At 43.6% G+C, this 13,334-nt stretch overlaps 1 protein-coding gene across 1 annotated transcript; it reads right to left on the bottom strand.

Annotated features, from left to right (window-relative positions):
• Positions 1-91: 91 nt before the first annotated feature.
• On the bottom strand, positions 92-8,367 carry LOC117844803 (mediator of RNA polymerase II transcription subunit 33A). Its single transcript, XM_034725591.2, has 12 exons — positions 8,003-8,367; positions 7,802-7,915; positions 6,913-7,266; positions 5,645-5,961; positions 5,402-5,493; positions 4,981-5,320; positions 4,477-4,684; positions 3,939-4,053; positions 3,332-3,505; positions 1,922-2,597; positions 1,590-1,796; positions 92-1,470 (listed from the first exon to the last, which is right to left on the bottom strand). Exons 1-12 carry the CDS (start codon positions 8,236-8,238, stop codon positions 380-382), a joined length of 3,924 nt encoding a protein of 1,307 aa, XP_034581482.1. The 5' UTR covers positions 8,239-8,367; the 3' UTR covers positions 92-379.
• Between the last annotated feature and the right edge of the window lie 4,967 nt (positions 8,368-13,334).

Genomic DNA, 13,334 nt, shown 5'->3' with positions numbered 1-13,334 from the left:
GTTACTTGGTTTAATGTCCATGTTGCCATGTTAGGCAACACGATGCCTTGTAAGGTGCAACAACTTCACCGCAGCCGATGATGCTATGCTCTAGACTTCGAGAGGGGCCATAATTAAAACAAATACAGATGTTCAGTATAACTTCCAATATATTACATGTTGTTAGGCTAAAGTGAATAACTCCTAGTAGGTTGCATGCTCTGCAGTATTGGATTCCCGAAAACCCTGACGTGCTCGCCATGCTTGAGGAAAAAAAAAAGTCATACTGATGATTCCGCTGCAGTGGAGTTCTGGAACCAAGCCGAACAGATCACTAACCTCAAACCACTCAAAACTCCAAACGACCCCTGCTATGTCAGGGAGGGGCGAAACGGCAGGGTCACAGCAACGTCTCAACTACAGCAGAGATTGCTTGCGGTCCCCCTCGCTCAAGAAGAGATAGAGCAAGGTCATGTTCATGCCAACTCCGGAGCCCAGCTGCTATCTTCTTCAGCGTATCCAGTTTTATGTCCCGCAACCATGATGGGACAAACTTCACCACCAGGAACACAAAGCGAGACACATATGCTTTCCAGGTACCCGGATTGCAGCCAAGAAGAATGTGTCCATCCAATACACCAGCTATGAAATCCATGTGGGTTCCGACAACTCGCGGCCTCCTTGAGAGGAAAGACAATTTCATGACAGGAGAAATCCTATCTGCTCCCCAAAGCAGGCTACCACAGAAGAAGAGCATGTTGGCCATGGCATAACCTTGGAGTGTGCTAGAAACTGGCCCAGGGTCCTTCAAACTCTGTTCTCTGGCTGATAGCAGCAGTGTTGGCAATGTTTCCTCATACAACACCTGGACCACAAGTGGTCCACCTGCAATGCATAGGAGCCCTCCACCAAGCATTGCGACCTGATGTGCCATGGATGCTGCACAAGATAGTGGTGTCCGCCCTGACTTCAACTGTGGAGGCCCATTAAAGGACCATCCATTTGCAAGTTTGTGGGACCACTCGATCACTTGCTTGAGGATCACTTCACTGACAAAGTAAGTGTCGTGGAATGTTCGACACGTTCTCAGGTAGATGAAACCAGGTGCCATCGGGAGCCTAAGACCTTGATTTGTGATCGAGTCTCCTAGTAAAGCCCCGACTCCACGATTTGCAGTTATGTCAGAACCACCGGATGACGACAGCAGAAAGGACGAAAAGCAACTTTGGATGAGCTGCGCCACTGCATCTTTGTCTCTGCCGAATGGAGAACGCAAACAAGAGAGGACGATAAAGTCATGCCATCTTCGCACTTTCTGGGTCCACAATGCCCCAATAATGGGCATGCTCGGCCATGAACTCCCCCCTGCACAGTTCTCTAGTGCTTGTCCAATGACTCCTTGAATGCAATCCAAACTTCTATCTAGCTTAAATGTAATTGTCAAGCTGACAAGTGCAGCCATTGGTAAAGGAAGCATTGGTGGCACACCACCTGAAAGAATATAATCTGTGCTTTATATGACAACATAAGTGGAATAAAGGTATTGAAACGCGACAATAATTATGAACGAAGGCAATTAAGTTGATGCAAAAACGGAATGTAAATCATACGTGGATAGCAGCTGTGAATCTGAACACCAGCAGATGCAAGAATTTCCTTTATTTCAGCTTCAATGGAATGAAGTGAAGCACCAGGGCTAGGCCATTCAATTCCATTCATTGGGACAGGTTTCCAGATTCCTCGTGTAATTTCTGCTGAGAAGTAGCTAACAATCGCAGCAAGAGAAGCAGGCAAAAAGTCCACTAAATCTCTTAAGCCTACAGTACGGTAGCACATTAGCAAACATAAATGAGATTAAGAACTACCCCCTAAGAGTATGGGGAGTCATTAAGAACTACCCCCTAAGAGTAATGCATTAAGATAAAAAAAAAAGATTACTCACTTGTAGTCAAGTCTCGGCTGGAAAGCCGCCCATGAGCACATGCTGTAAGAACAGCTTCAAGGACAAAAGGAACAGCTTCTAAAAATTCCCATGCTGGAACAGCAAGCCTTTGGAAAGAATCATCTGATGCATTTACAGAGGAACCACTGACACTACTACTAGAAGTGGATGAAAGATTACCAGATGGTACCCCACCTTTATTCATTTTTCGGCAAATCATACTCAAAATTTTGTTTGCAACTTGATGGACGGGGTTTTTGTTGCAAAGACCAGATAGGGTAGAGGCTATGCAAGCTTGATTCTGGAAATACCAAGCCCTTAACTTGGGAAAAGAATCAATATACACCGGTTGAGCAGGGACCTCATTGACTGAGCTCATATTGTTGTAAGAATCCCTACTAGGGGCAGATGAATTTGAGAGGTCAATGCGGTTATTGCGCATCAACAACAGATAGTCCAGAGTAAGTTCCAGCCTTACTGAGCCTCCACGACCAGCAAGACAGTACTCTTGAGGAGGCTTATAAAACTTCCACAAGCGAAGGAGACAAAGAAATGCACAAGAGAAGACTGAATAAACAGATGTTTCACCAAGGATGGTAGACTTGTGGTTAGGTGGGGGTGCTATTGACCCAAAAGCTTCACATAGTGGCATCAAAGCTGCAGCAACATCTGGAACCTGTATCAAATAAGGATTTTCTTAAATTCAGCATAGAAAACAATGCAATCATGTTTATAAATATGTAAAGCTGTGGGTAGCATTATTATAAATTACAAGGCATAAAATGGAAATAATCCTATGCCTATTTCATAAAAATATTTGTGTTTGTAACATGGTAATATTAGAACACAAATAGCATTAATACTTCATTTTCCACAGCAGGGCCAAGCAACTAGTACTTCATGCAGGATAGTCCTGACAAGATACCGAAATAGTTCCAAAACCACACGAAATTACATAGTACACCTATTTGTCTATGAGCCTAGGGCTGTCATCAAGTGTTAGTGAAGCAAGAGATAGTTGTTACAGTCAAATGCAATGCCAACAACTAATAATACTAATAAACATGATAAGTTAACAAGGGGATGCCAAAGTACAGTAGAGGTACTTTAAAACTGTTGCTGAAGACCAACTGAAAAGTGAACACAGTAAATTAAAACAAAAATTGCATACAGAGAGCAATTGTATAGGGATACTAATCTATTGACATTCTGATTAACGATGTGATGACACTTTTTTCCTTGATGGCAATGTAACAAATAAGAAGCCTTTTTTTCAGAAAGCAAAACGAAGCATGTGTTTAGTAGTGAGGAGAATCGAAATAGGCAAGCAATTGCCTAGTTTAATAAACCTATAACAGATTGCATACTCAAATAAAAAGCACAGGCAAGTTATAATGCATTTTTCCTTACCATTCCATATAACGAAAGAATGTGGATGGCATCACCATAAGACACACCGAGTAAGATTTCATTTAACGTAGACATCTGGGCAAGGTAGTGGTTCATGCTTCCAGTTGTTGAGATTGAGGAATCTGAGGGCAAAGAAGCTGATAATAGCTTGACCACCATACCAACCACATGTTCCTGACAGAATATGTAAAATTTAAAGAATACTTGCAGGGAAAAAATGTTCCTGGATAACAATAATCTGAGCAATGATGAATACACATACATTTTGATTTGCGCACGAGCATAACCACAAATGAAAAAAAAATGTCATCGAGCATGGTAGCAAAATGTGCAGCAGAAGAATTTATTTGCAGAGATTTTGTAATATAAGTGTGCTTATATGTTTTCCTAAAGGGCCGTGACACAGAATTGATATTAATAGTGTCATTGTCGGTCAAAGCTTTGTCCAAATGAAACGAAGTGCACCTTTTAAGAAAGGGAGGGGTACTACACTTTGTCACAGAAGAGACAGATATTACAGTCAGTTATAAAAATTTATTGCGCATGGCAATGTGAACAATATGGGAGCTCTTCACACAGTATGGTGTACAAGTGTAAATCAAGGTACCTGAATGTTCCAGCCACGGACAAGTGATGCGCCGCAAAGAATCTTTGCAGCAGCTGTTTTTTCTTCTTCTGAACCATTTGCTGCTATATTGTATAATTTTTCCAATTCCCCAACACTGAAGAAACAAACAGATTCCAAATAAAGGCAGGAACACCATGGTGACAGCAGTAGAGAGCCAAAAAAAAGTACAAACAAAGGAACAAAACATCTCAAGCAGATTCAACTTAAATTACGGACAATCAGGATAACTAATTTAACTTGCATGCTCTCTGGATGCATCAAATTTTACTCCCATTTTCTGAATGATGCACTAGAGCAAATCATGCAGCAAGCTAAAGTAGTAAAATAATAGCTTAAAAGATGTCTTCAGGAACAAACTGTCGAAGTCATGACTGGCCATTAGAGTGTGCATGTTTGTGAGTAAGGGCCCCGTTGAACCTTTTTTCCTTTTAATGACAGGCATTTTCCTGCCGGTATGAGGAAAAAAATGACCGGCCACTAGAGTTTCAATACCAATTGTGAATATAAATTTACACACCTTGAAGCAGGAGTAGCGACGAGAGCATCAATAAGTGGATCAGAAAGTGGAGCCCCTTTAATAAAGTTTAACCAAGGGGATTCCTGGGGTAAAGTTGTATCTTTCAAAGGCCCAGATGATACAACATAACCAGGCCATAGGTAAGCAGATGTATCCATCAATTTTCTCGAGATACAGGCTTCAATAATAAGATGGAGCATGTTCCCAACTAAAAAAATAGATGGCAAGTAAAAGTAAGGAAAAGGATAAAATAGTGAAGGATTACAAATAAATATATCTCCTATGAATCAGAGAATACTGAAGGAAATAAGGGCATAAATGTTCCCAGAATAGCTAGCAAGCAATATGATAACAAAAACTGGTTATCATGGGGACCCAATTAGTGGAGATCAATTAGAAATAATAAAACCAAGCGCTTGAATGTGTCTCATGCAGCGTACTCTCTGCTTTCTTTCAAATATGATCACTACTAATTACTTAGTAGAATATGAAGAGTATAAGTACCAGCTTTCATCGAAACTTTCGTCGAAGAGTCGGTCTGGGCCACCATGCTAGAGTTGACAACCCCAGCCGTATAATTAGCCTTAAATATTGCTGCTTTCGAGGCTGCAGCATTAGCTGCATTCACCACTGAAGAAGGTGGTACAAGAAGTCCTGAATACTGGATCAGATCCTGGAGAGAAGATATCAACCCTTGTCTTCGTGGAAGAATTTTGCTTCCTTCAGCTCCAAATATATCACTTTCCTCTTTAAGAATTGCATCAACTGATAGTGGTATAAGAGCTAACAACATGCATAACCTCGCATCCAGATGAGGAATTGGTCCTTCAAGAGGCTCTCTAGCCTATTACAACATTTGCAAGTGAGAAAGCCACACAGAAGTAAATACATATAATTGATCATTATCATAAAAAGATTTATTCACCCGCTGTACGAGACGAAGAGCGGAAATCCAAAGAGCTTTAAATGTTTCCTGCCAGCTTGCCTCATTAAGTACTTGCAGTGTCTTCGTCATTTCTGAATAAGAGAAACAGGATATTAGTAAAAAGGACCATGTCACTCTTGCAAGAAAACTGATAGCAACCTGAGTATTTTGATTGCAAACTCATTGATCATTTTCATCTGCATACTTGTCTCGTAGTCATCTAAAATGATAGTCAGGGGGTACCTTTTAAAACCTCAATAGCTGATATACCACTTAGATGTTTCCCGTCAATTGCATTTTCCACATAAATATCAAATATTATCCAGCAGGCAGCTCTCCCAGCTCCAGTAAGTTGGCCCAATAGGGAGCCACCAGATCTCATATTACCAAGAACATCCACAATGCGTTTGTTATTTGGTTGATAGTTTGCATTACAAACTCTCCGGATATCTATTAACAAGTCATTAATTTTGTGTCCAGAAGGCAGTAGTCTCTCCAAGGCCACCTTGTGAGCTTCAATAGAACTCAACCTCTGGCTTAGAGAACTGAACTTTTCAGGCCTAACCTAGAAAAGTATCATCGTTAGCACATGTGTACGGCTGATTATTAGCTACATAGAAAGTACAAACCACAGCAACCATGTCAGCAGCCGAATTGAAGGAGAGGCTAGGCTCTGGCAACATGCCGGGGGCAAACACTAGGGTGGTTGTTCGGATTGAGCTCTTAGTTTTCCTGGCTCTCCATTTCTAGGTTATTTTTGTTTGCCAGTGTAATCCACAATTCAATTCCTATCTAATACAGTGCAAACTAAATTACCCAGCTCTCCATTTCTAGCGAACACCTCAGCAGTTCACACTTTTCAATTCCTATCTAATACAAAGATACGCAGTTCTCCTACATATTCTAAAAGAAAAATAAAGCACAAAACAAGTAGAAATGTATGTTTTGAAAGTTTTTGTGAAAGGTCATGGCAATAAGGATGGAAGGTTAGGTAACCAATCCTACAATATATATGGCTGACTGAGAAGTTGATAGCAATTTAAATGACTGTTTGAAAAGTGAATAAGAGTATTCATCTATCACGGAAAAAAGTTCAAGAAATCTATCTTTCCTTTGAACATCGTTATTACTATCCAATTTACTGCTTAAGCCTATTCCTACCCTTATATATATCACAATAAAACTGTAAATGAGAATATTTTTCATATATGGTAGCCCAAGTACCCAACAAGTTTCCAAAGTATAATGCTTGACAAGAGAGCAAGACTAAAATCTTGGATATAAACATCTTCAATATCAACATATAAATAAGGCGGGCTGCACTTAAAACAGCTTGTATTTGGTTGCATTTGAAACAACAGGCTAATGTTCTGCAATTAATTTCACCCTTAGCTGCAACAAGTCTAAGTTAAAAGCTATCAATAGGGTAATACATAGACGAAACTCACACTCTTGACCTTTCTATCATACAATCCTTAGAACAGATGATAAAGGGTTATGAGAAAATATACATGTTCAGGAATATCAAGCGCAGAAATGACTGAATCTTTCTATCAGCAACCATCATATGCAATACATCCAAGGCCATGGCAGTGTTCTTCCTGCGTAACTGTTCGCGATGCTCATTTTGGTTCTCTGTAGAGACCCTTTTGACATCTAAGTCCATAGGTTGTGGCCCTTCGATGGCATATACACTCTCTTGCCCCTCTTCCATCCCAGACGGAAAGCCACAATCCTCAAGTATGCTATCAATCAGTTTGGTGGTAACAGCCAACACAAACATAATGACAACATGTCCAAATTCTGTTCCAGAAAATCCATAAATCTTTGATAGTTGCAAAGCATCAGAAATGGACTTTGTGATCCTGGGAAGTACAGTAACCGCATATGAGCAACAGACAGTAGTGTTCACAAATGTAGTACTAGCAGACTACAGTCCAGCACTGATTAATAGATGCTATGACTATACTGAAAAGGCGAAATCAGAAAACATGAAGAGAAAACATGCAATAGAAAAGGTTAATGTGAGGGGACAGAACCTACAATCATAAAATATATCTAAGATTCATGACATTACAAAACGTTTTAGGCTTTTAGCTATCCACATATGAGCCTAAATTTTGATCCAAGTAGAAAACAAGAATTAATAAGGCTGAAAATAAAGCATTTCCACTGTACCTCAATCTTAAACGTCTAACTAAACCTCATAATGTTGTATATTCTAACTTAACTGTACATTTTTAGCCAAAAGTATACATGCGTATCAATTGAATTGAGAGTATAGCTGAAAAATCTGAAAGAAAACTTGAGTATTTATTTTCAAAACCCTGACAGTGATAGTGCAATGCAAGGTTCAAACACTCAGGTTGCCGAGTAGACATTTCATAGCAGAAGTCTTACTTGTCACGATTAGGCCCGGCCTCCATAGACAGCGAGGAGGACGTGATGTTACACTTGACGAGCTCCAAGTAGAGCCGATACGCCTCGGGCTGCGCTCGCCGCTGCGGGAGGACCCTGCAAAAAAACCGCCGCGAAGTCAGTCAGCAAGCACTGGAACGAGCACCAATTCAACTCGCGCAGGAACGGGAGCCGTGGAAGTACCTGGGGGTGAGGAGCGCGAGCACATGGAGCGGGCAGAGGAGGCGGGAGGCCATGGCCTGGCCGACGAGCTTCCAGAGCGAGGGTGAGTTGTGCGCGAAGCAGAGGTTGGAGACGAGGATCCCCGCCAGGTCGGCGCTGGGGATCCCCGCGCCCTCCCCGGCGACGACGCGAGCCAGCTCCACCGCTCGCAGCAGCGGCGGGTCCCCGCGCGCCTCTGACGCCTTCACGGCCGCCATGACCCTCCTCTCCAGGTCGCCGGGACCGGCGGGGACCAGCCCCGCCGCATCCGCCGCCGTCGCCGTCGCCGTCGCCACGGTGGCGTCCTCGCCGAGGGTATGGGTTTGGATTTTATGTGAGGCGTCTCGAATTATTTTCCTTTTTTCCCCCTCTTTCCCGTCACGAGGGTCTCGCGAGTCGCGACATTGGATTCGTTAAGATGCGGAGGGGAGAGATCTGGGCCGTTGGATCCCGGCCCCGTCGCCGTCGGTCGCGACGGTGGGAGACCGGTTGACTTTTTGGGTTCGACGGCGTACACGCCGGCTTCTCGTTAGCCGGATTGGATTCAGGTCGGGATTATTTTAGGTGTGGTTAGAGTGATTCCACCTGCATCATTCAATCTCCCGATAATCCACTTAAACTGAATAAAGTCCTGTTTGGGAAGAAGGGGCTAAACTTTAACCTCCTCAAATAGAGAGTTAAATTTTAGCACCTTACGGTGTTTGGGTGGTAGGCTAAACTTTAGCACCTAGTGTGCAAAATGACCAGACTGCCCTCATTTCCCTCCTCCCACTGTCTCTCCTCGATCAAACCCCCAACCACCCACCCTTCACCCCAGAGCCCCTCATCCCCGTGCCCGCCGCGGTGACGAAGGCGGCGACAGCACGGCCGCCCCACCCCCCAAGCTTCTCGCGCCGCAGTCGGATGAGGCGGCGGCTTCACGCCCGGACACCGCCGCCGAACTCCGCTTCCTTGTGTCACGCTCCAAGACTAAGGATGGGAAGCGAGGATCCGGTCGGCCGCCCTGGATCCGCAGTTGCGCGGCGGCGACGTCGAAGCAGGCGGCACTGGAGGAGGAGCCGAGGCCCGTCCGGTGCGGCGGTAGGCACGACGGCGGGGCTAGCGGAGGCCGCGGGGGCGGACGGAGGCGGTAGGGCTGGCGGAGCGAGGATCCGGCCAGTCGCCCCGAATCCGGGGTCGAGCGGAGATGGCGAGGCCGGCGAGGACGACGAGGCCAGCGAGGCGGAGGTGGCGGGGCTAGCGAGACGAGGCGGACACGGCGAGACGGAGAAGGCAGGACCGGGCGAAGTCTGCGGGATGAGTGAGAGTGCGGTGATGGGGGGCACCGATGGAAAGAAGGCAACCGGGGACCACTTTTAGCCTCTTTAGTCCATTTTAACACCTCTTGGAGGGGCTAATAGATTATGGGGAGCTAAAATTTAGCATTTCTATTTTAACCCTCCTGTTTGGGAGCAAGGGGCTAAAATTTGGTTAAAATGGGGAGGGCTAAAATTTAGCCCCCCTAAGTACAGATGGAATAGAAGTCTGCAGCCTAACGAAGTAACAATATCGAACAGAGGAAAAGAAGAAAAAATCAGCCCAGAAAGTCTATACTCTAGACGTTTATGTCAGGGAAGAAGCATCTCTTCTTCTCTGTATGCATGGCATGACGTTGAACTCTGCCTTGCAGGCCTCAATGAGCAAACATTGTTGAATATGATATTATTGTGTACATTTCAAATGCTCCGATATCAAACGTCAAAACCAACAGAGTTTGTACTACTCGCAGAAAATGCACCTCCAAAGAGAAGTACGAGAGGATACCAATAGCATTTAATTATACAGTACGTTTAAAACATTTATCCTAGATATTTAATGTATAGGTAGAAAAAATTAAAACATTCCATCCCAGACATCCAATTTACGGAGATGTTGATTGGATAAATATTCACCATACGAAGTCCTTCCTTACTGGTCCCTAGATGTCTCATCCGGACTTGTGAAAAGATGTTGCTCATCCGGAAACATGCTGAAACACGGCATCCTTGTATGGTTGTGACCAGCGACAAATTGAGCACCTCTCCGGTGTTTGATGCGTTTGCTGCAAGCATGACAACGGTCATAATCCAAGTCCTTCCTTACTGGTCCCTTGATGTCTCTCACCATCTCATGACATCCACCTAAAAAGACACCATAAAATTTCCAAAATATTATTCAAAAGAACAATCCACGCAACAAAAGAATGCCCTAAATCATAAAGGTCAACTTTGACCCAAATCACCTCAGCATAAAACAAACCGTGCAATAACACTATTCAGAATAGAGAAAGAATTCAAAATGCATGCATGTATCATCAAACTATATAAGGCCAGTTTGGTTGGGTGTTCCAGATTGCCACAGTTGAAAGTTTAGGCACACATCAAAGCTGTGGCATGACTGTATTTGTCGTAAAGTTGAGCTATTATGTTGATCACCTTGTCAAACTAGACCAAATTGTGGCAAATTGAATGAGGTAACTGTTCGGACTCCTAAGCATACCTGCCACAGGTTGAAAAGAACACATGGCAGCTATTTGGTATGTAGCCAAACATCACTCAAATGTGTGGAACAGTAAGAAGACCATTGTAAGCACGTTCATTCAGTTGGGTCTTATGTTTGTTATGCATCTCAACAGTTATATAATGATGGTACACCAATTTATAACGTTAAACAATACTAAACAATTAAGGTGTAACTATTGAAGCAAATCCACTTAACATATCTGAATCAAAACAATGTAATACAGCAAGCCACAAGATACGAGGGCAGCTGAACACAAAAGAAAAGGGAGGTTGCTACTCACACTATAGAAGTACACTCGAACAAAATAATAGATTCACCATAAGTCTAAATGCCTAATTTTACAAATCATTAACCTTGAACCAAACAAATTGCAACTTGTTCTTCAGCCATGACACGCAATTAGCCACAGCACCCCTACACAGACGGTGTAACCATGCTTCTCGGGAAACATCTATCAGCATCAGACATAAGTTACACTGTCATTTTTTTCTACATGACTACAAAGAATTCAAACATACCTTTGCTATGCAAGATGCTTCTTGCAAGGAAATTTGTTTGTTTGTCATCACTGAACAAGCAATAATCTTCTTACAAATTACGATTTGGAGACAAATAATGATATTTGAGGGGTGGGTAAAGAAGTTACGAGGAGGAATATGGATCACCACTCAACTATAAGTTCCTGGATCGCCGAGTGAGGAGAAGACCACGGCAGCCCATACGGTGGGTTCTCAACACTATCCATAGTTCCATACATGGCGATAATATGGAGGCGCATCAGGAGATGATATTGAGGGGACAGAGAAAATTGATTCGAGAGAGATATTTCGTTATGTCTGATTGTCTGAGTGGCAGCAAAGAAGAGAAAGAGTCACAGGAAACGGGGTCCGATTCGAGGGTCGGGGTCGAACTGGGTCGCCATCCCCGTCCCCCCACGTATCGGGCGACGGGCGAGCCGACGGCCACCCGCGTACGCACACGCAGCTTGGTTGGGAGCGATAGGGGTTTGGAGTTGCCTCGGCGGTGTCGTGGGGTACGACGGCGGCTGGGCGGGTCCGTTGGTGCGCTCGGTGGTTGCGCTCAGGGGCGCTGTGGCGTCCGGGGGGTGGCCTGGTCGTCACCGCATCTGCAGGGGTTTGCTTTTCGTTGGTGGGGGTGAGTTGAATTTGCCGAGCTCTATCATTGGTCGAGGCTCTGCAGCCTGCCTGGTGTCCGAACAAGGATGATGGGGACGAAACGGCGTACGTTTTCAGCTGATCGCCCGGCGTGTCTGGTCGGCGGGTCCTTTCTCCATGAAAAACACATGCTCGCCGCAGCAGAAAAATTCAGGGGCTTCGACGAAACTCATCATTATCAATTTTATCATCATGTCAGATCTTAGCGTCGTATATTTGGTCCTAGAGGCTCTGCTCTGTTCGGACGGCAGAAATATTTAGTGGATAGCGATGACGAGATCACGGGAGTAAGACTCTGACAGCGAGTTCTACGTGATGATCCTCCTACTACTATTAAGGTTGCTAGTGGGGCGGGTTCAAATGGGTTTTACGGACCTGTTGTGACGCGGGATGTGTTTGAATGACTTAAAATGGATTTTAGTATCCTACAGATTAGGTATATCACAAATGCAGATTGGGATGGGTTGGAAGTATGTATTTTTGTTTAAGTTTGTATGAGTTTACTCATAGGTTTAACTTTCAGGTCGGCTCTTGACGTGGGGTCGCGATATAAGTCTAGCCACACTACTTTGCACAAATTAGAGGACTGTCAAACTAATTCAACTGCATTAAATTTTGGTCAAATTCTTTAAAATTTTAAGTGTGAATGTGAGGTTTTAGTTTTAGGGTCTGACTGTTGACGTAGGGTCTACATATAAGTCCAGCCGCACTACTTTGTATAAAGTAGCGGACTATCAAACTAATTCAACTGCAACAAATTTCGGTCAATTTCTCCAAAATTTTAAGGTGTAAACACGAAGTTTTAGTTTTAGGGTCCGACTCTTGATGCGGGGCCCACGTATAAGTCCAGCCGCACTACTTTGCACAAAGTAGCGGACTGTCAAACTAATTCATTTGCAACAAGTTTCGATCAATTTCTCCAAAATTTTAAGGTGTAAACACGAAGTTTTTGTTTTAGGGTCCGACTCTTGACACGGGGTCCACGTATAAGTCCAGCTGCACTACTTTGCACAAAGTAGCAGACTGTCAAACTAATTCATCCGCAACAAGTTTCGGTCAATTTCTCCAAAATTTTAAGGTGTGAACGCGAGGTTTAAGTTTTAGGGTCCGACTTTTGACGCGGGTCCCACGTATAAGTCCAGCCGCACAACTTTTGTACAAAGTAGTAGACGGTTAGACTAATTCAACTCAACTTTTGTATAAAGTAGTAGACTGTTAGACTAATTCAACCTGCAACAAATTTCGGTTATTTTCTCTAAAATTTTAAGGTACGAATACGAGGTTTTAGTTTTAGAGTCCGATTCTTGATGCAGGCCCACGTGTAAGTCCAGCCGCACTACTTTGCATAAAGTAACGGACTGTCAAACTAATTCTTCTGAACAAATTTCGGTTAATTTCTCTAAACTTTTAAGGTGTGAACATGAGGTTTGTATAAAATTATAGGTTTATGTACTAAACATACGAGTTATATCAATTTGTAGAGTGAGTTGGGTTAGGTTAACATAATAAAATTATGGAACGGGGTGGGTGAATGAGTTAATTTATTGCAGGTTGGTGCAGGTTTGGAGCGGGGCCAGGTTTGCCGTCGACCTATGGTG

Source organism: Setaria viridis, chromosome 2, assembly GCF_005286985.2.
Source record: "Setaria viridis chromosome 2, Setaria_viridis_v4.0, whole genome shotgun sequence".
NCBI lineage: Eukaryota > Viridiplantae > Streptophyta > Magnoliopsida > Poales > Poaceae > Setaria > Setaria viridis.
Note: the sequence above shows the minus strand (reverse complement) of the source record. Positions and strands in the feature narration are given on the sequence as shown.

Coding starts and splice junctions, on each gene's coding strand:
- LOC117844803 (XM_034725591.2), bottom strand. CDS start 8,238: ATGGCGGCCGTGAAGGCGTCAGAGGCGCGCGGGGACCCGCCGCTGCTG. Junction 5,962..6,912: donor CGCTTGATATTCCTGAACAT/GTATATTTTCTC, acceptor TTTCTAGGTTAG/GCCTGAAAAGTTCAGTTCTC. Junction 1,471..1,589: donor GATTCACAGCTGCTATCCAC/GTATGATTTACA, acceptor ATATTCTTTCAG/GTGGTGTGCCACCAATGCTT.